The sequence below is a fragment of the Acanthopagrus latus genome, chromosome 9 (genome assembly GCF_904848185.1).
Source record: "Acanthopagrus latus isolate v.2019 chromosome 9, fAcaLat1.1, whole genome shotgun sequence".
Taxonomy (NCBI): Eukaryota; Metazoa; Chordata; class Actinopteri; order Spariformes; family Sparidae; genus Acanthopagrus; species Acanthopagrus latus.
In genome coordinates, this window is record NC_051047.1 from 21,648,509 (window position 1) to 21,676,323 (window position 27,815).

At 40.3% G+C, this 27,815-nt stretch overlaps 1 protein-coding gene and 1 long non-coding RNA gene across 3 annotated transcripts; one reads left to right on the plus strand and one right to left on the minus strand.

Annotated features, from left to right (window-relative positions):
- Nucleotides 1-14,606, plus strand: ralba (v-ral simian leukemia viral oncogene homolog Ba (ras related)). Of its 2 annotated transcripts, none has more exons than XM_037109721.1 (5): nt 1-156; nt 11,086-11,297; nt 11,760-11,968; nt 12,654-12,831; nt 12,946-14,606. In XM_037109721.1, exons 2-5 carry the CDS (start codon nt 11,184-11,186, stop codon nt 13,066-13,068), a joined length of 624 nt encoding a protein of 207 aa, XP_036965616.1. In that variant the 5' UTR covers nt 1-156; nt 11,086-11,183; the 3' UTR covers nt 13,069-14,606. The 2 variants fall into 2 exon arrangements, with proteins under 2 accessions (XP_036965616.1, XP_036965617.1); XM_037109722.1 differs by lacking the exon at nt 1-156 and adding an exon at nt 7,420-7,439.
- Nucleotides 13,991-27,207, minus strand: LOC119025788. Its single transcript, XR_005076917.1, has 2 exons — nt 26,884-27,207; nt 13,991-17,226 (listed from the first exon to the last, which is right to left on the minus strand). It is a non-coding gene; the product is annotated as an uncharacterized LOC119025788 (long non-coding RNA).
- Between the last annotated feature and the right edge of the window lie 608 nt (nt 27,208-27,815).

Consider the following 27,815-nt stretch of genomic DNA (forward strand, 5'->3'; position numbering starts at 1 on the left):
TGTTACATCCGGCCATCCGTAGTTTTCACTTCCGGAAGGTGGGGCTTTTGTTGCAGGAGCGCTTTGCATTTGGAGAACCAATGCCTCGAAATGCTCTATTAATGCAGGCGTCAAGATAACATCAACCGAGGGGCAGAAATACAAATCCTGCTTCGGGTAAGCTCTCCACAGATATCTTATCGGACTAAAATGACTTAGTGTTCGCTCACACGGCGGCCACAGAGCAATAAAGTACCACACCTGTTTTAAGGAAGGACGAGCGACCCAGAAAACGGGTGACCGCTTAATATAAGATGGGTGCAAATAAAACTCCTTACTCGTCCAAGGGTTTAACGAACTACTTTAAATACCTGCTTCAGTGTTGTAGTTCGTGTGTCTCGTATTCATATGTTGAATGCGTGTAACGTAACTTAACGCTAATATCTGACGTTGTGTTAATAATCGCCTGTATGTTATCTTTAGGTTAGCAATCAGTCTCTGCTCTTCAACGGTAATGATGTGGACAACATTTTATGCTAATTCGCGGCCGCCTCGTAACTCCCCCCCTGTTTTTAATGGGTGATTTGAACAAATATGTCTGAATGTGATGTAAGTTTATTCATTGAGGAGGTAACTAACAGCTGCCACCGTGGTGCTGCGGATTTAACGGTAGTCGTGTTATCAAAGTCCATGTTTATGAGGCTTTTGTGTTGATGGTCAGCTGCCGTTAGACCAGCCGTTAGCTTAAAAAGCTCAAAAGTTAGCTAACCTAGCTAAGTTACCTTACTGTTTGACACCAGCAGCGCCGGCGTTTTAAAGTGTTCACTATTATTTATTTATTTTTTTATCAGCCCTATTACCTGTCCATAGCTACTTTATTAGCTCATCCTTAAAATATACTTTCCCGTCGATAATTACTCAGACAGGCTTGTGCTGAAAAGTTTCCCCCCCCTCAGGGGATGACACACCCAAGCTGGCTCATGGTTTCTTCAGCTAACTTAATGTTGGTGTCAGCAAAAACAGTGTAACAGCGTACTTTTCCACCACCACCATTTTGTTTTTGGCAGTTATTTGTTAATTATGCAGGGTGTACTGCGAGCATTGCCACACATTGTCTCTCCCTGTGCGTGAGTGTGTGTGTGTGTGTGTGTCATCTATTTGATTGAAATGAAAGGGGGGCGGGGGGTATTAAAACATTATACATATTTACCCCTGTAAATGTATCAAGGAAATGTGGACTCAACAAGTTCAAAATAGTATATTTCTTATGTTTTCCAGACATTATATTAGCGCTGGATAACTAGTATTATATGCTGTTGTTGCTGTTTAGTAATGAGCTGTGTTTACTGATGCACCATATTGTTGATAGGTGTAACATCTCTTATCAGCCTGTTTTGTTTACAGACAGATTTAGGGGATTGTGGACAGTGTGGACAAAGCAAAACTCACCCCATCCCATTAACAGTTAGAGCCCAACCCATAATGGATTTTTGGGGCTGATGCTGTAACTAATATTCAGAAGTAATTAATGTAGATGTCGATATGTTAGCAGATATACTCAGATTCTTTGGCAACAATCCTTGAAATGTGATCATCAAACAAATGTGACATATGTGATGGAGGCAGATATTTTTAAGTTTTACAGTAAACATCATTGTCTTAAATGTACTGCTACAGTAAAACTCCACTAATAATAATAATGATAATAATAATCTTTAAAAACATTTTTTTTTCATATTGTTTCATTACAGACACAAACATACATACCAGTGTTCTTTTAATTGTAATAACCTTTATTTGGATATTGGGAAAAGTAGGGCTGCACAATGAATCACACTATTATTGCAGTCAAGTCAAAGTACAATATCCAAATGCCAGAAGAGGCATTTTTTCTTTTAAAGTTAAAATGTGTGACAAAACAAATTTATAATGAAGAACTGCAGTCCTGCAGATATGCCATGGCCTACAAATCTTCCTTCTCCAGATGCAAGAACACATATTTGTTTTCTTCAGACCCCAACAAATGTCACATCATCATGACTTCAACAGTTTCTTGTTTTTAAGTAAAATATGCAAATTGTGATGCAAACATTATCATATTGTACAGCCCTAGGAGAGAGTGACAACTCCAAATCCATCATCCAGATTCATGTGTCTCAAGGGTGGATAAGCCCTAGTTAAAACAACCTAAAAAAAATCTTAAACTGACTGTTTTTCTTTTCTCCATAGCCTGTTTACTAGATGAACACAGGGCTGTGTGGTACAGAAACGCATTATTGATGTGCTTTACTTCACATTTGTCCAGTTATTTACTTGATGCATATTGTGAAAGAATAAATCATCACCCAGTGAATGCATGTTGAGCTTTATCTGAGGGCTATACGTTAACACCTTTAGCTTATCTTGTCTCTATCGGAGGACTGTTTGTTGTTGACAGACTTCAAAAATGCTGAGACATTAGCTTTGAGAGTTGAGAGAAAGTTAAAAGAAACTTTTTTGTCAATTAATCCACTCTCACCATACACTTGACAAATGTACCGTAAGCAAATAGGACAATCATTAGCAGTCCGGCCTCTCTCAACACTCAGAGCCGAGGGCCATTATTGGAGGCAAACAATAAGTTGTATAAATTATTGCACCAGTGATCTTCTCTGTCCGTCACAGAGTGTGTTTAGCTACAGTTGGAGATGTTTGTTAATGAAAATCAGATGTGTAGTTGTGAAGCTGTCATAGATTAAACATGAAAAGGCAAAGGCGTCTGCTTCATTATTAAAACCACAGATCTGCCCGGGGCCTTTTGAATCATGTTTGAAAGAATTGTTTGTCTTGTGGTGGAGTTGGAGGTTAACTGTGAGTCTCTGACTCTGTAGTGTATGAGAGCTGAGTATTATTATTGCATCCTAGACCCGCTAGACAAGTTGTTTTATTAATAACATTACTCATTGTAACATATATGTGGAGGTTTACTTCTCATGTCTTAAAAGTAGCCAAAATGACTAGATCCATGAATATAGGTTGTGTGCGATGTCTTTTACAAATCCAGGCCAGAGATCTCAGAATTATGGCAGATCTCGCATATCTTTATAGCTACAACTAATTATTTCCAATAACAGTTCAACTGCATTTTATTTTCACAATTAATTGATTAATTATTTTGTCTGTTAAAATGCCAGAATTTTGTAAAATGCTCACAATTTCACTTAGTCCAAAGTGACATTTTTAAATTACTTGTTTATGCAGCCAGGAGTCCAAAACTCATACTCCAAGACTCAGTACTCTTCATGTAATTTATTGACAATAAATAACAACAAATTACTTAAGTAATAATGACTCATCCATAAATTTGTCAATGAATATTCTTTCAGTCGACTAAACCTTGCAGCACTACTCATCTTGTGCGTCCTCATGTTGAGTGTATTGAAGGGTTAAGCTTGTGAGTCAAGTTCAAGTCACCCAGTCAGCAGTGTTGCTGTATATGACAGTTAACACAGCTGGAATCACATGCAGTCATCCCCCTCGTAAACAACCTATGAGCACAATGCTGATTGCAGCACAATTAAAGTGTGTTCAGGGAAACCATTTCAGGAATTGTTTAGCAGCCTTGTTGGGCTCCATCAGTATACTTCAGGTTTTTAAAGGCTTATACAGATTTTCTGTTGTGGAACTTTTAAGGGCTGATATTTTTTATGATTATGTCATCCAAGTATGAAGCGTATTTGCCACAATAGTATCTAATTACTAAATGCTGATACAGACTTTTTAAAAGAAAATGCCTGAAACAACATCTGACCATGATAGGAAGTGGAAACTCCAGTGAAATTCCAACTAGTGAAATGGGTCAGGCATTGACCAACATTGGCAACATTTTAGCCACTTAGTGCAAACGACGACAGAGCTGGATTTTGATCAATTCCGGTAAAGAAACATTTTCTGCATAGCTGCAGACCAATGGCAAGCTAATGACTTCAGAGCTAGAGTAAGGGCTTTTGAGACTAAACTGACCCTGCATTCTTTTTCTGTCTCTGTCAAGATTGTCTGGATGTTAATCTCTGTCCAACCATGCTCTCCCTCACTTGAATCTTAATGCTAAGCCCTCTGTTTTTTTCTTATAGCACTGACTATTCTCTGCAGACTTAATTTCCCTCAGTTTGGACCTAACCTGGCTGGCTCGTATCAAAGAGCCCCATCTGCTACTCTGATCAGTTCCTTTTTCATTTTCTGATGAGGTCCCAGAATGACCTGGGTTCTAGGGGTGTAATAGCGCCAGAGTCAGAAAACCATCTGCTAATGATGTTGGCAGTGAAAGTGTAGGGAAAGGACAGAGAGAGCGGCGTATGGCTTTTATTTTTTACTGGACTTGGAAAGTGAATGATTATGTGCAGGACATAGTGATGTGGTTAAGTGCATACCTAGCCGCCATCAATTGTCTGCCCTCTGTGAGCATGGAGGAAGGGAGGTTTATATATTTTGTACGTCAGTTAAATATTATATGAGCCGTGCTTGAGGAATTAAGAACCTGTTGCTCGTGCAGCCATTGCAGAATATGCTAGGAGCTGTCATTTAATCCTTCCTGTAGATAAGTTAATCAGACAGGGTTTTTTTTACTCTTACAGGGGAATGAATTACTGTAAGGCTAGAGTGTTTTTTTTCTACCCCCCAAGGCAGCCAATTTGATATACTGCCGTACATACATTAGTTGTGATTACTTGCTATGTGTGACAGTAAAGAAAAGTGATGCATCCTGTTTTATGCAATGAAGGGGAACACGTTATGTAAATATTTGTTTAAAGAACAGTATGATAATTCAGTGGTAGGGTGGAGTTCAAACCAAACGGTACCATTTTCGGAACAAACAAAAACGTCAATTCACTTGTAAAAAGTAAGTCACCAAATGCAACTGGCATAGCTTCAAGGGAGGAAACTGTTTAAACACCTGGGAGCAGCTGGAGAAACTGTTTTTACTCTGCACTTTCATCAAGTGCAGAGGATACCTGGACTAAAATGTAGAAACTGGTTGAAAATCAGCACAGTCATGGACTAAAAATACAAGTAACTGTCAAAAAAGCATTAATGTGGTACAGCAATATGCAATTGTAGCATATAGTTGGCCTGATCCAGAGAAGAAGAAACACCAGCATTGCATGTTGGGTTGTTGTCACTACTGCAGTGCTTGCATGCTGTTATGTTTCCCTATAAATAGTATATGATGCTGGTATGGGTTTTGTACTAAGACTTTGGTCATGGTTAAAAAAAAAAAGTTCTCAGATACTGTTTTAGCGGTTTAACAAGCATGTTGGACATTTTGGACACAGCCAGGGGCTCAGTTTTAGCTAACCCTAATAAAAATGAAATACAGATACATAGTATAGACTGTGGGGAAGATTATTATTATTATTAAAATTATTATTACTCTCAACAACAACTTATCCTTATACTAGCTGCCGATGTGAAAACGTAAAAATGGTGACCGGTAACCTATGCATTGTTGGGTTAATCAGTTGGTCCGTCCTTTCTTATTTGGCATTGTCAAAAGCATGCTAACATGACTTTAGCATGAGTTTGCCATGTGTGCAAGAATGCAGAGTGGACAGATTTGAGATCCCTCTCATCACTTTCACCACTTCCATCGGCCTCTTTTCCTCCACTTTGCTCCACAGCTGAGCCGAGCTACCCATTGACACTCATCTGCACTCTGAATGTGCTCTGTACCCTTTCAGGCAAGGAGATAATTACACCATCATGCAGTAAGAAGGATGCAGTGTCTCAGCCCATAAATATTGCTTTCTTGTGTGCCCATTTACGTTTAAATTTGTGACAAAGTCAGAAAGGTTTCGCTGAACTGTTCCCTCTCATTAATCCCATGGCTGTGTTAAAGCTATTGGTTAGAGTATGGGAGTGTTGCATTGTAGAATAAGGATGACAGTCCAGGCTTTTCAAAATGGTACGAAAAGCACCAAGGAGGGAGGTTAAAAGGCTCTCTGAATGATGACCAAAGCCCTCATGAGCACATCTGAGCTGTGAAGGAAAGAGGAATGTGGGAGGGTTGAGGTAGATTTTTCTGTGGTTCTGTTGTGGCTTACAACTCCCACCACTAGCCCCTACCATTGCATTGATATTATGTACCTGAGTCTATTGCATTTCCTTTTTGGCAAATGGCAAGTTTGAGTGGTGGGTAGTCAGCAAGGGAGTCACACAACACGAACAAACGCCGTTGTTAGTGAATGGATGCTGAGAATCTTCTTTCTGTCCTCCCTGAATCAGTCCAGTGGAATGCTGAAGTAATAGGAAAGACACGAATGTTTGGATAACATCATCAGGGTCAGCTGCAGGGAGGTTAGAAAGGATGTCTGTTGTGCGTTTTTGACTACACACAAAAAGCTTTTACATCATTTTGTCATTGTGTAGAAACATATTTTCTCTCCATTCTTCTCTATATATGCAGTATGCCAACATGGTGTTATGTTTTGAGGAAGAAAAAAACAGTTTTGAATAGAGTTATACTCAGAAAAGGAGCCCACTTGGTGTTTAAGAGGTAAGAAGGATTGTACCAACGAGAGGATTTAGCTCCCTGCTGGCCGGCCTGCTGCCCGGTTTCGTCAAAGGCTCCTCTGTGCACTCCCCTAGCCAAGGGTTGTTAGTATGCATCGTGGGGTGCCTTTATAACATTTCTGTCTTGCTGTCTTTTTAAGTAGACCAAATCGTTTCCTGATCTCCACTGGTACTGACCAAAATAACTGCTGAATCTTGCACATTGCTGATTACTCTGTGGAAACCAAACCTTAGGCTCTTAAATGCCAGTTATTTGCATGTAACAGAAAACCCTTTCTTACACATAACTTCATGACTGAGATGATTCATCTAGGTTATGTTGTTTTCTGCACAGCGAGCAGAACATATGACTAGCTTGATAGGTAGCAGAAGCAAAGGGTCCCTTGCACATTTGCAGTACTGGACCACTAATGAAGGACATTTTCAGTCTAGGTGTGGTAGAAATCAGATGAGAAACTGGAAGAGTTTTTATTTGTAGCCAGTGCATTAGTGAGGGAGATGGGTGTTTGCTGGCTGCAGAACTACCAAGGGAGGAACTGTTTCTATATGACAAGCATTAGCAATGTCAGAGAGACTAAAGAAGTTCTGCAAGTATGATGAATATCACAATATAAGTGGAATTTCATAATTTTTCCTCCCTTCAAATGACATCACATCCTTTAACATCTGTTGAATATTACCATGGCAGTAGTGTTTCAGTTCAACCACACCCACTCCAGGCCACCTCATTGTTTTGGTCGACTCAGTTGAGCAGTACTAATGAGAGAAACAGCCACACTGAGCTAATCTCCTTCTCCGATCTTTGGATTTAGGTGGGCTGTAATAGGGCCAGAAAAGATCCTGTCTGTCTCCATCAGATGGAAAGAGGAAAATCCCCTCACCTCTGTGTCATCTGGAATTAGACTCATCAGGTTCAGCTATATATCTTGAGTTTACACCCATGGACACACACACACACACACACACACACACGCACACACACACACACACACACACACAGTGTTGATCTTGATACCAGAACAACATAGCCAGTGAGACTAACGTTACATGAAAACAATAGAAGCAAGCCAGTCAGAGGCAGAGGAGGGCAGGTCCTGCAATGAAGAGCAGAGGGATCCATAGACACGCTTCAAGGACAGATCATTCCTAAAGAAAGAGAACTGTACTTTTCTACACATGAGGTGAAAGTGATTGGAATGCATTCAAATACCAGTTACAGTTTTACTGCCATTAAAAATCAGCCGATTGAGTGATAACATCAGTTGTAATGGATGCCTATTCTGATCTGTGCCTAATCAGTTGACGTATGCCTCGATGGTAGTGTGGATGATTGGTGGTCATGTTCTATTTCAGGAAAATTACCCATTTGTGAGGCAGGGTAGCATCAACACAGCTCTGTCTTTGGCTCTATTCGTTTGCTGTGATCTTTTATTAGCATCTGTGTGTGTCCTGGTGAACCTTGGTGCATCCATGCCAGAGTGTTGACAGTGAGCAGGGAGGCAACACTGGTGTATTCTCCAAAGGGAATCTTAATGAATCCCTGCAACCCACCGGTGTCATCTATATTTCAGCAGCTTAGCAACCACAGTGGTCTGAGGGACTACACCCATCCTTCTCTTTAACCCTACAGCCCCTAAAAAGGACCAGTTACATATCTGGGTTAGGCCTAAATATTAATTCTTCTTTTTCCACTGCCCTCCATTATAACCCTGCATGTAACATATAGTAAAGTGCAGCTGGGGGAAATATGGCGGAACCCCTCCTGTAAGGTCTGAACTTCCTCTGGAGAAGTTGCACTAAGCACTTGTGTGTGCTCAGCATATTTAAGAGATATATTTTGCCTTCAGTTTATTCACTGTGATCGTTTTATTTATATCTGTGGGATCTGTGTGCGCACATATGCAGTAAAGTGGGTTAGAAGTGAATAATTTAAGAAGTGACCCCCATGCATAAGTGCTGAGTTTGGCATAGGTGCGTTGTGTGGATATCCTTCCCACGAGACCATTCACTGGCCTGGTTACTGATAACAAAGACAGGAAGAGCACAGGTCAAACTCCACTTCCTGTCAGAGGCAGAGGAACCATGATGCCACTTCCTCAATGCCGAGAGTCGCCACACTATAGCTGGCATACTGAAGTGTACGTTATTTGATGCGAACCACATGTTCCCCCTTTACTGTTGGACAATGTGAGGAAATGCTGCAGCCTTAGAAATTCTTTATCTACTTTCACATCAGGAGTCTGACGTGCTTGTGTGAAACAGCAACTATGAAAATCTCACAGGACCTTTAACAGGTTTGATAGGCATCTGAGAGGTTTTTGACACTTACTAGATTATTATGAAAAAGTTGACATAAAATCACCAGTTTGTTCTGCCATCCTTGGGAATGTTTTCTCTCCTCCTCAGCCCTGTTAGGTTAACTGTCTGTGCACACTCCGTCTCACTGTATGAGTCGAAGTGAAATGTTTACTGTTGGGGAGGAGCAGATTTTGCTATGCTATGAATCAGCTCAGAGTTCCCATTAGTGTGACATCCCGAGAGGAGGGAAAAAATCTTTTTCCGTGCAGAGGGGAATAAAATTATAGGAGGAAAAAAGGTAAAGTGAAAATAATATGTTGTCCCCTGTGATGTGACAGCAGCAACATTGTGTCATCTGACAGAAAAACAGACTTTCAGGATAGCAAGTGAGAGAGTGTGTGTAACAACTCTGGGTGAAATTAGTTTGCATTAATATAATCTGACATCTGTTGACATTAGCATATGTTTTACCTTGTATTTGACTTCTCATAGCAGGAAGTGAGGTGAGGAAATGGCTGCGTGTTTAGTTAATGGTTGCTCTTTGTTGACCTACAGTATAGGCATGATTGTAAAGGGTGGAGTCTTGACAACAACTGTCAGTGCTAACACCTAAAAGTGCAGGATGTACCATTGGATTAACTGATGAGAGCTGAGTGTCATTAGTATTAATCAGACAGAAGAAGCGTGTCAGTAGGGAAGTCCAGAGGAAGTGATGGCTTCAGATTTCTGCTGCATCAGAGGAACACAGGATACCAGCTGTTTGGTTAATCTCCCAGAGATAGTCTCAGAGGACTAATATGCACATTTGTCTTATTTTCTGTCACTCACGTACAGCTATTGATGATTTACAGAACAACACAAGATGTCCTTAAAGCATCAAATGATCTTTAAAAAGGCCACCGGCTGTTTAAATGGCCATTTCTAATGCAGTGTATCATTACAGCAAACTAGGGGTGCTCAGTATTGACGTTTTTGCCACTATCCAATCATTGTTTGCCATAATGTCGGCAATCACAGCTATTAATGTTATTAATATTTTTGCAATGAGACCACAAGTGGAGACATAGAGAAACAGGGGTGCTCTGCAATCAATGCAGATGAACACAATTTATTTACAATTGAAATGCAGAAAACATACCTTCCGTGTAACAGATGGGTGCTTGCCCGTATCGCCATAAGTTACAGCAAGGGTTTGTTCAGTCAACATGCAAGTTTGTAGAGATCAGCAAAAAAGTAAGCCAAAGTTAGAGATGTAAGTTACCAACCTATCAATAAACTGACAAATACACTGTGCATGCCTTATTCAAACTCGGATGACAAAGATATAATTAACAAAATTACACTTGCTGGTAATTTTCCGGTCCTGGTCTCAATTAGAGCTGTGTGTGATTCCTCGATAAGTCTATTAAACAGCTCACCTTATTATTTCTATAGGTACATGCGCGTTTAAATTACATGTTGACATAATTGCCCTGAAATATCATGTCATTCCATTCAAAATGTTTCTCTATAGTGAATATCTTTTACATTATGTTAACGTATGTTTTTTGATTGTTGTCTTACTTTAAGAATAGTGGACTAACTTTAAACTTCTGTTTAAATGTCAAGGAAATTGTACTTTAGGAACATAGTTGAAATATATCGTGCCAACAGATTGCCAGATTGACTTGTTATGACTTCAGTACACACCTGATACTCTCGATACAATCACTTCCTGTCCCTCCAAAGGCTGTCTAAGTCAAGACATGACAGACCGGCTTTTACAACATAGTGAATTTGCTCTCTGGTTGAAGCTATGCCCGACAGAGATAAAAGATATGGAAGTTAGCCGAAAGCAATTGACTCTGAGCCTTCACCCTCTGAGGGCAGGGCCCGTATAGCTCAGATAGATGGCCAGTGACGTCTCCCTTCTTTATAACGAGGTTAGCACATGACGGCCTTATTTTAATGCATTCCTAAATGCCTTCTTGCAGTGAAGAATGATGGCTTCATTACTTCCGATCAGCAGCAATGACCTTTTGATGGTGAACTTTATAAAGTTCTAGGATTCATGAGTGGGCAATTTGGCACTTTAATGGGAAGGGTGGGGGTTAGGATTCAAGATTTGTTGGAGCAAAGCCTAGCGCCTTGGCACAGCAAGTAACTGTCACAGTGAAAGCTGTTAAGTAACAACTGCCATCTGTCCCCGCACTTATGGTCTCTCTCTGTGGAGGTTGTTTACTGTAGGTGCTGATATGGTTCTACTTTTGTCATTCACAGGTTGTGTCAGAGAGTGCCTGGGCGCAGAGACGTGTATGCGTGGGTGTGTGTGCGCATGTGTGTGAGTGTGTGAAAGAGACAGACAGAAGAATCCAGCGATGGCTACTGGTAAAGGTAAAAACCAGAGCTCTCTGACACTGCACAAGGTGATCATGGTGGGCAGTGGAGGCGTGGGGAAGTCGGCCCTCACCCTGCAGTTTATGTACGATGAGGTGAGTCAACAAATTTAAAGCCCTCCTTTCAATGAAGGCTCCCCAATGAAGATCCTTTTTTTGTTAAGTAAATGCAAGAGGTGATCAGTCTAAAAAAAATGATTCAGAAAACTGTGAAGCTGCAAACTCTTGAAACTAACAACATGATTTTTTTAAACAGCAGTGGCTCCTTCATCACACAAGTGCTGCAAAGCTGCAAAAAGTTTTCATACTGTAGGCATCCTTGTTAACAAAAATAGGACACTTTCTCGAGTCCACAGATGTTGTTTTTTGTTTGGCTCTGCTACCAAGCAGCAAATCGGCTGCATATTTCAGTCATCTCATTAGATTGCGCACACACGCTTCCATTTTAACCAGTGTAGCCGTGTGCACATAACAGCTCGTGCTTAACTGATGCCTGATAAATAAAAACAAATACTTTCAGCAGGCTTCAAAGAATGAAATGTATCTTTTCATCCCCAGTTTGTGGAAGACTACGAGCCCACCAAGGCAGACAGCTACAGGAAGAAGGTGGTGCTGGACGGGGAGGAGGTCCAGATTGACATTCTGGACACAGCCGGCCAGGAGGACTACGCTGCCATCAGGGACAACTATTTTCGCAGCGGGGAGGGCTTCCTGCTGGTCTTCTCCATCACAGAGCACGAGTCCTTCACTGCCACTGTGGAGTTCAGGTAGCGTATCCTTCTTACAGCAATCTGTCACTTAGAAAATATAACCTGCACAACCGCTTTGCTTCACTGGTTTTCTGTAGTGTGTTCCGTAATATTTGTAAAGAGAAGAATGTCAGCGAGGATCTCTCTCACAGCCTCTCGTCATCATAGAGAAAGAACAAAATACTGAAGCTCAAGTTCAGTGAACAGCTCTGTAGACTCATGTACACTAAACAAGAATCAAAGAGACATTCAGTGCTTCAGAGCAGTAAAAGAACAGTGGGGAACTTTTGACATCATATTTTTATATATGTACACCTAGAGACATGAGTCACAAAAAGAAAATGAGGAATAATCAAATCCGAATTCCCCTAAATCAGAACAATTGTAAAACTTTAATATAATGATCTGTTTTTTTAAGTACTGGCTCCAAATCAATAAGTTTGAAAACTGTATGTACCATCAGGAAAATCTAGATAACTTGTACAGTAGTTTTTACAAACTGATTAAATAAGAAATACAAGTTGATAGGCAATGCTGGAGATAATCAGTATTCAAAAAAGGAAGTTGTTTCATAAATAAACCTTGTTTGAATATAGAGTTAGAAGAAATGTTGCATTCTAGACACAAAGCTTAGATTTCACTTATTTAGAGAGGGAAAACTGCTGAAGTACAAAAAAGTACACTGTCTTTGCTGTGCTGGCAGGGAGCAGATCTTGCGGGTGAAGGCGGAAGAGGACAAGATCCCTCTCCTGCTGGTGGGAAACAAGTCGGACCTGGAGGAGCGTAGGCAGGTATCTGTGGATGAGGCCCGAGGGAAGGCAGAGGAGTGGGGCGTCCAGTATGTGGAGACGTCAGCCAAAACCAGAGCCAACGTTGACAAGGTTAGTCCAATACTATAAATTGACATATTTTAATTTTCATTCTCTCATCGCTGTATCACATTTGCATGATGAAAATGCTTAAAAGTGCTAAATGATTCCCTGTCTTCTCTGCAGGTGTTCTTTGACCTGATGCGTGAAGTACGAGGGAAGAAAATGTCAGAAAACAAAGACAAAAATGGAAAAGGAAAGAACAAGAAGAACAAGAAGAGCTTCAGAGAAAGATGCTGTTTACTTTGAACTCTTCATGGACCGTAACAACCCACAGTACAGCTGTTAAGTTAATGCGGAACAAAGCAGAGCGTCCTTGCCATCGTCATTCAAATGAAATCTGATCTTTTTGTAATAGCTGGTTATAGTCTAGTGTAAGGAACAATCTCAACCACTTTATTTTTAATGAAATTTGATTCAATGGAGGATAACCACTGTTATGTGACTGTGACTCGGACTGCAGTGCTTGATGGCTCGTAGTAGGCCGACAACCAAACTGCCAGTGACACTAACTCTGCTGCTCAAGACGTTTTCCACTGTTTAACTCAGCGATTATACTGCCTTTGACCTTCGTTCAGTGTGTCTTACACCCGAATTGTTGAGTCTTTGTTAACAGTGCTCTTAATTTCTTTACCCGCTCTCAGTCTTAACCCAGTCTGTTAGTGTAAACCCATTGAATCCATGTTCATCAATTTACAAGGAACTCTAATGCTGCTGTCTGTCATGTTTGTAATCTTTTATGATGACATTTAATGTCGACTGTTGAAGATGTTGGCCTCATGAACTCATTCATCTGTCCCGACTCTGATCTCTTTGACTTCAGAGCATGTTTGGGACGACTGTTTCAAGCGTTTTCATCTTACAGCCCTCGAGGCTGCAGATTTCTTTTTTTAAGTTCATTTGAGGATCTGTGATTTTCTGACCACAGAAAATCACAAGAGAACTTGTTTGCCAAAAAGGGTTATTTTATTCGATTTTTTTTTATCAGGCCTAAAACCACAAATCAATCATAAGATGCTTTGTGGTTTTTCAGCTGCAGCAAAAAATAAAATCTTTTGTGAATCACAGAAAGGAACAAATCACAGCTTCATTTAAAATATTTAAACATCTGAAAAGAAGCTTGTTGTTACTAGCATCGTGTTGCTGGTAAATGAGCATTGTCTAAAATGAAAGAGTAGACCTGTTTTTCTCAATGGTGCTCTGCCATGTTTCTGTAATCCAGCCCCTCTCACAGTTCAGACAACTTCCTGTTTTACACGACTGTTGAATTTGGAGTCTGTACTGTGCGATAGGTGTTGACAATCCAGGAGGCCATCAAACTTTTAAAAATCAACAGCGTGTCATTACCCTCAAGAGTTCAGATTTTCTTATTATGCTTTGGTCTTTTGAATAACATGCACTACATTTCAGATACCTAAGAAGTGGACTTCATGTTGGAGTCATTTTTAAACAGTTTGTGCCAACAAAATCACACACACACACACATACACTCACAGAAAAATCAAACTATGTTTGTGGATGTACAGTATGTATGTTAATTAACAGAGTGTATGTGCATTTACCAGAAAATCCCACAACCTTTCTGTGTCGGCGTGCGTGAAGCTTTGACGAGAGAGCCAACTTCTTAACTGTTTAATCAAGTGCTACAATGAACAAGATGTTTGTACCACTGCCTGAAACATTTCTTTGTAACTTGTCCTCCCCTGTTCCTTTACTTCCTCCAGCTGTGAGTATGCTTTTATTGCTCTGCAGCGCGTGTTGTCGAATAAATGCTTTTTTTTCTCCTTTGTAAATAGTGGACATTATTTTGTCTCCGGAAACCCTTGAAGCATAATGTGCGTGTGTTTTCCAAATCAGAATTTTCTATTAGCGCCATAGCAACAGATGATGATTTACATTTGATCTAATTGAATTTAGAAACTGATTAAATTGGAAGTGAATTAGCCCTCATCAGTGGACTTAGTGCTGCATGTTGCCCTCTGCTGGCTGCTGGAGGTAACAGACCTGCCCTCTCTACTTATTGTATCGACACAGTACAGTTACTCTGGCACTAGCCACAGGAGTGAAATGTTACGGTTGTCATTTCCTGTTCCCTTCGAGGCATTCTGTGCCCCAGTTTAGTCAAATAACCCAGCAGTTACACACTTTGCATTGATTGTTCCTCTGCCATCTAGAAAGGGGTGCCAAAGGCCTGTTTCCTTGAATTTGACGGTGATATACCGGCACCGTTTCTTATTAACCCTACAGGCTTATCTTACATGGCAGGATGAGTGTAACTTCATCCTTAGGAAGAACCAGATGTGGGCTCTCATTGCTGAACCCCTGTGGGTGGCCGGGTCAGTGGAACTCATTTCACAATGTGAAAGCATGGCTGACTACACCGCCAGGCTAAGACTCATCATATATCACTGAAATTATTCTGTGTCCTCCCTCTGGTTTGTAAAAGAGAGGAAATAACAGTAACTCAGTATGTTTGATGCATTCTGCGCCATAAAATTCAAATAGTCTTAAAGTTAAATATCCACAAACATATGATCTCATTTCTTAAATCCATCTCTATATTTATTTGTCAATATGAGTCGAGCTCCTTCGCGTGAAAGTCCACGTTTATGATAATACAAATCTTTCAAACCTGACACAAACCTTATGTTGTTGTTCTTGCTTTATACTTGCATTTACCTGTCACCATATCCCTACATAAAATCTACCTCTGCACAAGGCCACATATATACATATATATACTTACCCGTGCTGCTTAAATAAGAGAGAAATAACGGTCAAATCAAATCAGTCTTGAAGGATAAGTTCACCCAAAATTGAAAAGCAAGTCATCTACTCACCCCTATGTGGATAGAAAGTCTGGTGATGTTTTGTGGTCCATGAAACACTTCTAAAGCTTCAAAACAGAGCTGCAGCTTTTCTAAATGTAAAAATGTGTAGTCCGAGTCTGTGAAAGTCCAGGAATCAAACATTGTGTTAAAACGAGTCCCCAGCTTACCTCAGTTGTTCAGGAGAATGCAGCAACACTATTTTGTTGCCAAGCTCCAAAAATTGTTTGATGGACTACGAAACATCATCCACACTTTCCCTCCACATGGCTGTGAGAAGATAAGGACTACATTTTCCTTTTTGGGTGAATCATTTCAATCAGGTTAAAAATCATTAAATTTAAGTCTGTGGACACACTGTAACTTCTACGTCTTCCACCGCTGAACATGAGAAAGTAGTTTGCCTGCCTAGAGGATTCAAAATTCACTTTAAAATGCTTTTACATTCCTGTAGTTTTTCCTATAGGGACTTATTTGTGTCTCTGCTACTCAAAACTTTATAGTGACCTTGTTCGGCTTTATTTTAAAATCTGCCGTGGTATTCCTGCAGGGATGGATGATTTTCTGTGATATTTTCAATTTTTTTTCTGAATTATCTCAGGAATTTAAAGTTCATCTTTTCCAGCGCCGTTGTAGCACTAAGCCCCTTTCGTTTTGACGACCCTCACACGTCCCCGGTGTCAAATCAATCGTCCATTTGTTGGCACTGCAGCGGCTCCGGGCTGTGCATCTTAACAGCGCCAAAGATAAGACTGTTACTTCTCCGGTCTTTTGGAGAGAATTGTTTATTTACAAGTATTGATCAGACTGGCCTATGCCAGGTGAATTCTTAACTTAAAGGGGGAGTGCAGAGAGAAAGCGCTTGTGGGGATTTTAATGGCTGCCACTGTTCCACATTTACTGCAGGCCTCACGTAAAACACACTAATCCCTCCCCAGTTTATATCGCTGGTGAAACCCACTGAGGGGTTTTTTTCTTTTAGAGCCCGTGACAGCATTTCCACCAGAGAGGCTAAACATGTCACAGCTCTGATAAGCACATTTACCTGCGTGACACTCACCTCTTCGGATTTCCACTCTTTCCCCCCCTTTACCTCTAAGTAGGCAGATTAGGTGGTCCGTTAAACCCACAGGAAGGCAGTTATTTAGAAATATATGAAAGGGCAAAGTGAGCCAGGCTAATGACCGATGCAGTGTCACTGGCGCACTCTCGGGTCCTTTATCATGCTGCAGAGAGGGCCCCCGTCCTCTGAGTAACCCTCATTATATCTGAGCTAATGTTGGGGATGAGGATGTTCAGGTGATAAAGCACCATCACAGTCCTTCATTATACAGAAAGAGAAACAGACTCGGTGGAATTGTGCTCGACCTGTAAGATGAATGCAACGGACGGAGAATAACTCCTATTTTAGCGACTGTGCCACATCCTGCTGTCTGTATGGAGCGTCTCAGAGGGGAAGACGACTTCCCTCTTCCACCATGGGATGGCAGTCTTGGTGTTCTGTGGAGCCGACCCTGGCTCATTTGGTGCTGCCTGCATCATCACTCCTCTCACACCGCGAGGATTCATCGAGTGGCAACTGAATGACAAAGAATGAATGTTTATCAGCCCTGATTAAACAATACGCCCCTGCAGAATTAATGATTAGTTTCTGAATTATCTTTGTGATTATTAATTATAACACAATATGAAATCCCTTTTGTTACCATAGTTCAATCTTACCGCCGACAACTTCCCAAAGTTCAAGACTTCCTACACTTGCATGTACTGATACATACGTGTGGGTACAAGGTGTGATGTAGAGGAATAAGGTGGACCTAGAGGAATTTCTGGATGGTGTGGGCATTTTTTAAACTACCGGGAGTCTACGCTATTAATGAGCTGTGTAGCTTTTATAAATCTGCTGTGATTTATTATAAAGGGATCACACAAACACGGGAGGGCACAGATTATAACAAAAACAGAATAGTTACTTAATAACAAGAGAGTACATTTTTATTTTGGGACAAAGCAGAGATCCAGAATAATGGGTGCTGTCAGGATTTATGTGGATCGACATGGTTGTTTCACAGATGACTTTAGAGTACAAAAGTCCTTGAAAAAGTTATTAAAAAAAGTAGTTACTGGATAACATTTACCTTTCTGTGTGTCCTACAATTACAGGAAAAAAAGGAATCCGATTTCAGATACATCAAGTAAAAAGGGGATTATTAAAAGAATTACAAATTTAAATTAAAGAATGATATATTAGTCTGCATGCTAACGACTAGCATGACATCACAAAACTCAAACGTCACTCCTTTCTCTTTACTTGCGTGTTTGATGTTGAGGTAATCCAAAAGTAAAAAAGTAATTAAGTTACATTACTTTCTTATTGTGAGAGCACCAACAGACCTGGGACCATGATGATGATGAATGTATCCAAATATGATGAAGTAAAAGTTGTCTCAAGTTTTCTTAACTTACTTAAGAGTAAGAGGATTACTGCATTGAAGCGACTCTGAAAAGTACAATTTACTCTGTAAAGTTACTCGAGTACATGTGACGTAACTGGTTACTACTGGTTGTCATGGAGTCGTGATGAGGTTTCTCAGAGAATGCAGCTGACCTGAACACCAGGAGTGCTCCTCTCACAGCCAGTTTAGAAGAAGATCGATTATAAGTCACCCGGCATCTGACATCAACGCAGTCATTCACAAGATCATTTCAAACATATGATTCAATAACTCTCAAACTCAGCACGTCATCCAACAGTAACATCTAACTGTTTCAACTGTCCATCCAAGGCCGAGCAGACCTGAGGCCAAAACCACAGGCGAACATCTAATCTTTACAAGACGTCTTCAGCTCCAAGGAAGACGGACTCAGCTGCCACACTCTTGTGACCCGACTGCTGCTCTCAATGATGGTGCTGCTCGTATTGGAGAAGTAGTTATAATTTTCTGACAGCATAAATTATCTTTAAATCGCTGCTTAATACTTTTACTTTGCTACATTTTACAAACCAATTTTTGTCCTTTTTACTCTGCTGCATTTATTTGACAGCTCTAACAAACTGTTCCTCTGCAGATTCAGATTATTAATACAAAACATAAATCCTAATGAATTATGAAGTATCATTTTGGATTAAGTTGGCTGGCAGAAAATAAAGTAGCTAAAATTAGCTCTGTGTCTATTGTGATATTTATTATTCTGAAGTTAAACTTTTGATGCTAATACTTTTTCTAGTTCTACTACAGTAAGATCTGAAATACAGAACTTGTTTTTACTCTGAAGGTACGCTGTGGTACTAAAAGCAGAATTAGGCACCTAGGGCTGCACCATTTTGGATAAAAAACAGTTTTGTTTTGTTTTTCTTTTATATAAGTTGCAATTTGGAAAGCATTAATCATGCTAGAATGATCTGGTGATTTTCGTCTCTTGTAGACTAGACTCGGATGGCGGGCACCTTGTGAGTTTCACTCTCGTATCAAGCTGCAAAAAATGTTGCAGCGACATGTTTGTGTTAATTTGCCCTACTTGACATTGCACGTCTGGCAATGTGACTATTGCACGTCTGCGCATCGTGATGTCAACTTTTTAACTTTCCCTCCTTCTTTTCCCCTGTGGTTGCCTATCAATGTTGGTGCCACTGTTGCGAAGACACTGTTAGCTACATCTAGCAGCCTGGCTACTGTTCAAAGCGAAAAAAACAACAACTGTAAGATCTTAGTGCTATGAATATGTAGGGTAAAACACGTCAGGTTGTATGAATAGTTGAACAGGTTTTGTTACTCTGCTGATCTAATCCCTGAACCATCTCATGTCCTGCTGGTAAGGGGGAACAAATAAACAGGGGAACAGACGGACGCAACACCGGAATGCTCTCCGATGAGCGAATGCTCGTCTGTTCACGCTTGTTTTCTTCTTCTTCGCCTCTTTTATCAGCGGAGTTCATTTTTCTCTTGCAGTGTAAAGTTTCCACAGTTATTGTTCGGCCGTTACCTGGGGATAGCGACCTGGGGAAAACAATGCCTCTTCCTGTTTTGGTTGCACGATGGCATATATTCCTTCGTACCATAATTCGCACTTCGTTTTTTGCAGAATAATGCAGCCTGGTGGCGGGCCGAATGTTCATAGTGAAAGTTCCTGCAATTGGTTGTTACTTCAGAATGATAAGTTAAAGCAAAAAAGCTTTGAGTAAAAGATCTAAGTACTTCTTCTACGGGTACCAGATAAACCACATTTGCTAACATGAGAGCGATAAAAGGAAGTCAAAAAGGACAGATCCAGCTATTGTTAAAGTTGTGCTTCGACAACAACACAGATCTGTAACACAAAACACTTGATCACACAGATATCAGATTGGTCCATATTGCAATTGTTAGCGCGGTGTCAGTCAATTTAGAGCTAAGCAGCGTATTGCTTCCATTATCTCTGTCAGAAGAAGAAAGCGAAACCTATTTGGACGGTCATGAAACAACTGCCCATACTTCTCCCACCCCGCGCTGTGCTGGTGTAATAGCCGAACTATCAACAGCTTCACACTGCAGCACAGTGGGAGAAAGGAAGAGAGAAAGAGGGAAAGAAAGAAAGCCTATTTGAACCATCACTTATTTTCTCTGCCTCTTAAAGCGAGGGAGGTGCTCCCTCAGCAAATCCTCAGGGCTGGTTTCCACTGTACAAACGATCCACTGTGGTTAACAATGTGCTCAAAGAGTCCGTCAGTACCACTCCATATAATGAGATGAGGCTCACATACGTCCTCACATCCCCTCACATACGTCGAGCTTCTCGTTAATTGTTTAAGAATAATTAAGATATAAAGCGGAAATGATCAAATGAGGGTATTACTTCATTGGTGTTAAGTAAAACAGATGATGTGTGTTCATCTGAATAAATGCATTGATCTCTGAAATCAAGAGGTTCTGCTGCACAAATTTGTTTGGACTTTAGCTAAACTGAGTTTTATCCCTTTGAGCCTAAGACGAATTATTATTCAAAAGAAAAAAACTGAGAGGTTTAAAGGGAAAATCTCTCCTTGTTGGAAAATGCAAACAACTCATCGATTCCCGAGATGTGACAAGGGCCCGAACTCGAAAACCAGTTTTAAATGCGTAAGAGGCTACAAGCCAAAAGGGTTTGTAATCACTAGAGGCTGGCAACGTGAGTCAAACCCTCATTAGATCAGATAGATAAAGACTGATTTTGCAGCACAAGCGTTGTGCTTTAACTCATTGTGTGAAAAGACAGTGCAGACACTTCAGTTTAGTAATGCTGATTGATTACAACCTCTCTAGCAGGCGCAGAGCGGTTGTTTAGCTGAATGTTTGATCCTTGATCCTTTATCTGACTAAAGTTTCTGCAAGATAGAATTTATGGCCCAGACTTTTGCTCTCAAATATCAGTAGCTCACCGGTTCTATATATTTTTAATCCATTGCACTGTCCATGGTGCTGAAGTAGCAGACAGCTCTGCAGTGCAGTGCTGCAGGAACGAGTCTTTAAACCTGGAAATAAGTGATCATTTTTATTCTACAAATATCTAAAAATACACCACACCTTATTTTAAAGCATTTATATAAGCTATCTTGATCATATATTGATCAATTTAGAGTAAAATGTGTATAGTTTAATGTAGTAGAAAAACTGGTGGTGACATACAAATCAGTTTGTTTTTAGCCTTGTGTTAGCTTTTTACTTATTGTAATTGCATTAATTCTTCAAAAAGTGGTAATCTAGCTAAACAAAACAACATGTTAGTTGCCGTTCAATCCTACAGGCTTTTTGTTGAGTGAGCTGGAGCGAAGCTAACTTCTAAGTTAGCCTACAAAAGTACGTCATCCCAGCTGCTCTCAGGGTGCTTTCACAACTCCCTCGTTTGGTCCGGAGTTTTGGACTTTTCGGGTTGATCCAGAACAAAATTCCTGGTGTGAAACCTCACCCGAATCACTGTCCGGACCAAACAGCCAGAACTTGGTCTTACTAAAAGAGACAAAAACAAAATGAGCTCCCTTTTTTCTCTGTGTCATTCTGTCTTTCTTTTCATCTCAGATCCATTATAGTCTCGACTGCACAGGCTTCAAAAACATAGTCCTACGCTTTACTGTAGGCCACAGAGTGTAAACAGTAGTGTCACCTTCATGATCAAAGCTCAAAGTGTTATCATGAAAGAGGATCATAGAGACACACTGCTGCCTGTAACATCCCTATGTTGTATGAAGAGATGGAAGATAACTTGATAAGTTGGACTTATGGTAGATTTAAATGGGTGTGTGTGCTGACTGGTGGTGTGGTGGGCAGGGGGATGCTCTCGGTGCACCAACCCTCCTGTTAAAAATAAATAAATCACAGACTTGATATAGTTGATGAAATGTACAAAGCATCTAAATCGATTGAACATATAATATTTGACAGCTGGGCTTACCGAAGCTGTTAGACTGAATGCCAAAAACTGTCAGACTTGGATGGAAAGGATGAATAATGTCAGGATCCACTTAGGTTGGACCTCCAATTACGCTCGATCAGTGTTTGCGAATGTGGACATTTAAGCCAGGAGTAGAAAAACAAGCTGTGAGGCAGCGATGTCATGTTATCAAATCTAACTCCTACATAAACAAGCAGCAGCTCTCAAGGACATGTTGAGCTGATTCCCACATTAACACAGAGAAAGAGCCAAATTCTTCCCTGTCCGTCTGCAATCAGTAACAGCGGAGACGCAAACTCATTAGCAGGATCTGATGCATCTCTTCATTGTGGCTTATATTAATGAAAGGAAACCACGAGCACTGATTTGATGTGGAAGCAGACAGCGTGAATTAGGGGACATCATGCAGTACATTACATGAGCTGCAGACGATGTGTTCAATAAAGCCCATCACATCTCCAGCAGGCCTGACACACCTTCATTTGGACGAGTAATAACAACCTGACAGCCGAATGGAAAATCTATTTAACCTGTCAGAAACTATGTTTTCCTGTAATAAATGGAACATTGTTAAAGGTACTATAATTACTGTTATTTGTGGTTTACAAAATAATTGTGGCTCACTCTAGCTGCTCTGTAATTTAGAGAACACTTGCCAAACCTGCCTCACAAATTGAGCTGTGATGTACCTTCGGTCCGGTGACAAGAAAATATCAGAACAATTTTCACACCAATATGTTTTTCTGTTTTTTTTTTCCACTCAGTGATTCAGGTTGCAGTGTGTTTATATAATTTATAGGTCTTTCCATTTACTCACCCTGAACACAGAGACATCTCCTGAAAAATCACCATAAGCCACATTAAGCACCACATAATGCAGTTGGTCACATATTTTTTTTTTTTGCATCATTATTAAACAATATTTGAAATATACTGACGATGCCTACCTTTGAATCTATTTTTCTTGGAGCTTAAAGATGTTTTTTTTCCCCAGCTTGCCATCTTAAAAGCAGCCTAACAGTGGGAGCCCTCCATATTTTTAACAAACCACAGATCCCTTGCATTTAAATGAGAAGTTTTACACCTTGTGTGTTTCATCTGGAGCTTCAGTTCCCTAACCATCTGCAGCTATGCTGCTTCAAAAACAGGCAGCAAAATTAACAAATTGCTTTCTCTCTGAACCCCGTTTTAACGGCGTGCTTACATTCACCTTTATTCTTAAATTATTTGTAAAGACAGACATGACAATTGTGCATTAAATTCATTAAACGCCTAATCAAAAGATGCACACTTTTGTTGTTTATTACACTGTTCCCATTTGTGCTGCCTCTCTCTCTCTCTCTAAGCAGGTGTTCACACCATCACTTACAAATTGTTGTGATCACCTTTAAAGTTGGAAATCCACACAGACAACTAAAAGTCTTGTTTTCTCAAATCAGGTTTTTAATTACTTGTTCACACTTTACCCTCTCTCCCGAAAATATAGAAATGTTACTGTCACAACAAAACAAAGAGTTCGCTCAACCTCACGACCAGCAGCTTACAAAAAAAGACACCATAACGGAGGATAATATTGCATAGAAAAACTGGTTATATTTACAAATATTACAACACCAATTATAACACCAATAATGAAATAACCAAAACAATGGGAGTCTGGAGTCCCTAAACTACAAACAAAGCCGCAAAAACTGGAAAAGCCGGGCCTTCATACTCAAATGAAACAAGCACAACCTAGAATGGCTTTCAGCAGAGGCCCAGAGGTCCCCTTTAATTCAATCAAGCCTGATCCAATATCAAATAAAACATAATTAAATCTGCTTTTATTTAAGATTACCCCCCCCCAACAAAGCCCCATCTTGCAATGTTAAACAAAGTGAGAGAAAATTCCTGATTCCGCCCCTTCATCTGGAGCCGCACCAAATCTTGATGGGGTCTACTCTGGGCTGAGACTTTCCTCGTTTCATGGAAATCCATTCATTAGTTTTTGTGTCATGCTGGCAAACCAACCAACAAATGGACATGGGTGAAAACACAACCTCTAACCTTTATTAAGCGCTGCATCTGCCAGAAGTGATTAAATCCCCTAAGAAGACATATTTAACTATATTTTCTATATGGTCAGTCATTATCTGTTTAAACACCACCCTCTATTTATGGGTGCCCACAGGAGGAGTTATATATAGCTGTATGCTAAAGGCCTGAGATGGATCTCCGCTGATTAACTCCTTAAAAATCACCATCAGGTGTCTGCAGGCTCTAATTTGAGAGTCAAAGTTTAATTATGGACGCCATATCCACTGTGGTTAGCTTGATTAAATCTGCGCTTGTTGTGGAATAACAACATGAAAACCCCTCTTAGCTCAAGTGCACACAGAGCTGGTTGGACGTGACTTTGTATTGTACACAGTCTGCCCTGATTATACGACAAAAACACTACGCAGTCCATAATCACAAGTTCTGGGCTCTGCATCAACTTGTGCTCGCTCCTTGACACCAGTCATCTAAATACGCCGGATTCTTTGTCATCAATATCCATGTATTACTCTGACAATCTGACATAAATATATCACACAATGTTACAGAAGGTACGATAAAGTTAGTGAATCTGTCCCGTTCTGAGGATCTTCGCCAAAATGGAGTCTTTTCTAGTTTATAGTATTCTAAGTACTTTTTGTGTAATCCTGTTGACAAAACCAACAAACACACGAACGGACGCCGGTAAAAACACAACTTTGTCGATGGAGGTAATTAAAGACCTGCCTCTGACAAACAGTTCAGGTGTTGAGCTCCTCACTCGACGCAGAGTCGTCACCCCGGCCACATATACTGTAGTACAGTAAACGCTCTCAAAAGATGTTAGAGGCACTTGCAGCCAACCCACAGATTCATACAGAATGACAGATGAGACAGCAGCTTCAAACGCTTTCTCCCTTTCCATCACACATGAATATAACACCAAAGCAAGGTATATCTTTTCACATCACAGGAAAGTACAGGATCCAGCGTCCACCAGTGGCTGACAATCCTCTCAGAGGTTATTCAAGAACGTTGTTATGCTCTCACTTACAGCCATATTGCCCATATTTACTGCAATAAGCTTCAATGGTTTTTCAATGAATGTTCCCTCCGATGTTGACAAAATGACGACGTCCTCCATCAGCATTTAAGTGCTGAGCTGGGAGACAGCGGGAGACTCGGTGGATCCAAATTAGATGTGGTGACACTGGACGTTTTTGACAGTTTATTCAAAATTATTTGTGGCTCAGAAATCATTACGGGAACTGAGAGTTTATCCAGACAGCTGAAAGAAGCTAGTTTTCATTCTGGAATTTGGTATTACCCACCATCAACTGCACAGAATCAAAGAATCTTCACCTCTCGACCAGTTCGGTACCGTTGGAGCAGCACAGCCTCTTGATGCTACTAATGGGGCTTGTAGGTTTCTTGCCTGGTCAGTTATTAATGTTCAGTGTTTAAAAAAAAACACTTGTACTTTTTAAGGGAAACATAGTTTTCAACTTTTGTTTGATGCTCAGAGAGGATACAGCCTGTGCAGCATATTAAAGGTCCTGGAATATGAGATCTGACCCCAACACAAACTGGGCCAGAAGCAAGTTATATTCAGTCTAACCGGGTTGGTATGTTCCACTTGTAACTGCTGTGGGTCTCAGGTGGATTTAAGAGGACTTACTGCAGACCTATGGGCAGGCATGAGTCTGAACTGTGAATTCCTGGATAAATCATTATTATTATTATCACTATTTTCGACTCCCTTTGCTTCTTAATAGCTGGTGTGTCTGCCTGTTCAGGAGAACTAGGTCTTAACTATCCTCCCAACGATTTGGATCAAGTTTGGCCCTGATCGGGTCCCTTTTGAATTGGGTCTCTCATACAGTGTTTGGTGTGGGTAGGTTTTTTAAAGTTGTTTTAAAACGGTACAATATATATAGGTATTTCAGTTTAAAGCATTCAAAGATTAACTAAAGTTACTGGCAGAATGTGATCCACAAGTTTTGAGCATATTTTCAGTTATCTACTTAAGTTAGCATGCTATCTAGATAGCCACAAGTTGATTTGTACCTCAAGAGTGGATGGTCCGATAGTAAACAACTCCAACGCCCCACCAAGGCTACACACTTCCAGCCTGGGCCATGTCAGCTAATACAACCGCTAACTGCACGGATAGCTAAGCTAACTAGCTGATGGCAGCTACAGTTAGCAGTTACACTAGTGACATGCTGCCCCTTGTTTGTTTGAATTAGACAAATCTTAAGCTCCACCACAATACCATAAAGTGACACACACAAATGATTATCCTAAAAGCAGGGTTGCCAGATAAAATGTTTCCGAAACTAAAGATATGCTAAATTTGTACATTTCACAGGTGTCCTATCAAGATCCATAATATTTTTTAGTGGAGTCACTTGGGTTGATAAAGAAAACTAAAGAAAATAAACAAATACCATCATTTTCAAAGAGATATTCTCCCTTTAAATGAAACATTTCTCTAAATATAAATATTTACAACATGCCTTAGGAAGAAAACATAATTATGCAACTGTTTGCAGCGTTAGCTTAAAATATGACCATGACAATCACCCCTAATGCTTCATTACATCACTCCTAACAGTCACTCATGACTGAGCTTATTAATATCTATATTTAAAACAGTCATGAATCAATCAAGCTAGACCTTCACGATGCTGCTAAACATGATTATTGATCATTTCATGCTGCATCAACTTAAATGTGAAGCTTAACAGGCCTTTCTTCACATTAACACAAAACTCAACACTTCTCTAATCAGGATTAAACTTTCTTTTCATACCAGCAGCGTCTCTTGGTTGAATTATGTGCTGAACTGTCCTTTCTTTGACGTCTTTCTCAGACTTGTTTGTCTATTTAGATGCCATGGTGTCCACCCAGGTGTTGTGTTTTTTCCCCTCAGCGGTGCGCCGATGTAACGGGTCCGTCGGAAACGGAAAGTGAAACTGAAGTTCTAGCTGCCATCAACCCAAAATAGTCCTCTTTCGCTCTGTTTAGTTGACTTTATTTTATTTACATTTTTTGTGTGCTGTATTGATGATAAAGGACGTTGTATTGAAATTTGGACATAATGTTGCAGTGGGGCTTTGAGGACAAAATGGCTTGGTTTCTGGGATCCCTGTAGAGGGGACCACAGCGCATGCGCACAAGAAACTTCCACCGACTGAGCCAGATGAATTCCGGTTTCACGCCCGTTTAAATTGAATGAGGATAAAATAATTTAAACATCCTCCAACCTCCTAACATAAAGTCAGGCTCTAAACATGTCATGTGAACTTGGTAAAACAGCTGGCCTATGTGCTTTGTAGCCTTTGAAACTGGCAGACATGTAAATGTATCAGTGGCTTGCAGAAATGTTCAAATACAATGTTTTATCCTGGTTACTGAGTGAACTTGAGGGAATAGAATCAAACAATAAATAAAACTCCGCAGACATACCAGAAAAAAAGCACATTGCGTATTATCAGTGTGACCATCTGGGACATGAGAGGAAATCTGTGCTCAACCCGATTCTCTTCTTGGGTGGGTCAAAAAGAAAACAAAGTGAGAAGTAAAGGCAGGAAAAAAAAAAAAAAAAACTTGATCAACTCTCTCACACCTCCACGCAATCTCAGTGCAACACTGAAGGACGTAGCCAAGCCAGATTAAACTGAAAGAGGCAATATTCGCCCCATCTGATGAATCCTGGCAGTGTGCGCTCATAACTACAAAAAC

Excerpts from the sequence above, each read along its gene's own strand:
- ralba (XM_037109721.1), top strand. The coding sequence starts at position 11,184 with ATGGCTACTGGTAAAGGTAAAAACCAGAGCTCTCTGACACTGCACAAG. Across the intron at positions 11,969-12,653 it reads ACTGCCACTGTGGAGTTCAG|GGAGCAGATCTTGCGGGTGA; the intron begins GTAGCGTATCCT and ends CTGTGCTGGCAG. Across the intron at positions 12,832-12,945 it reads CCAGAGCCAACGTTGACAAG|GTGTTCTTTGACCTGATGCG; the intron begins GTTAGTCCAATA and ends TCTTCTCTGCAG.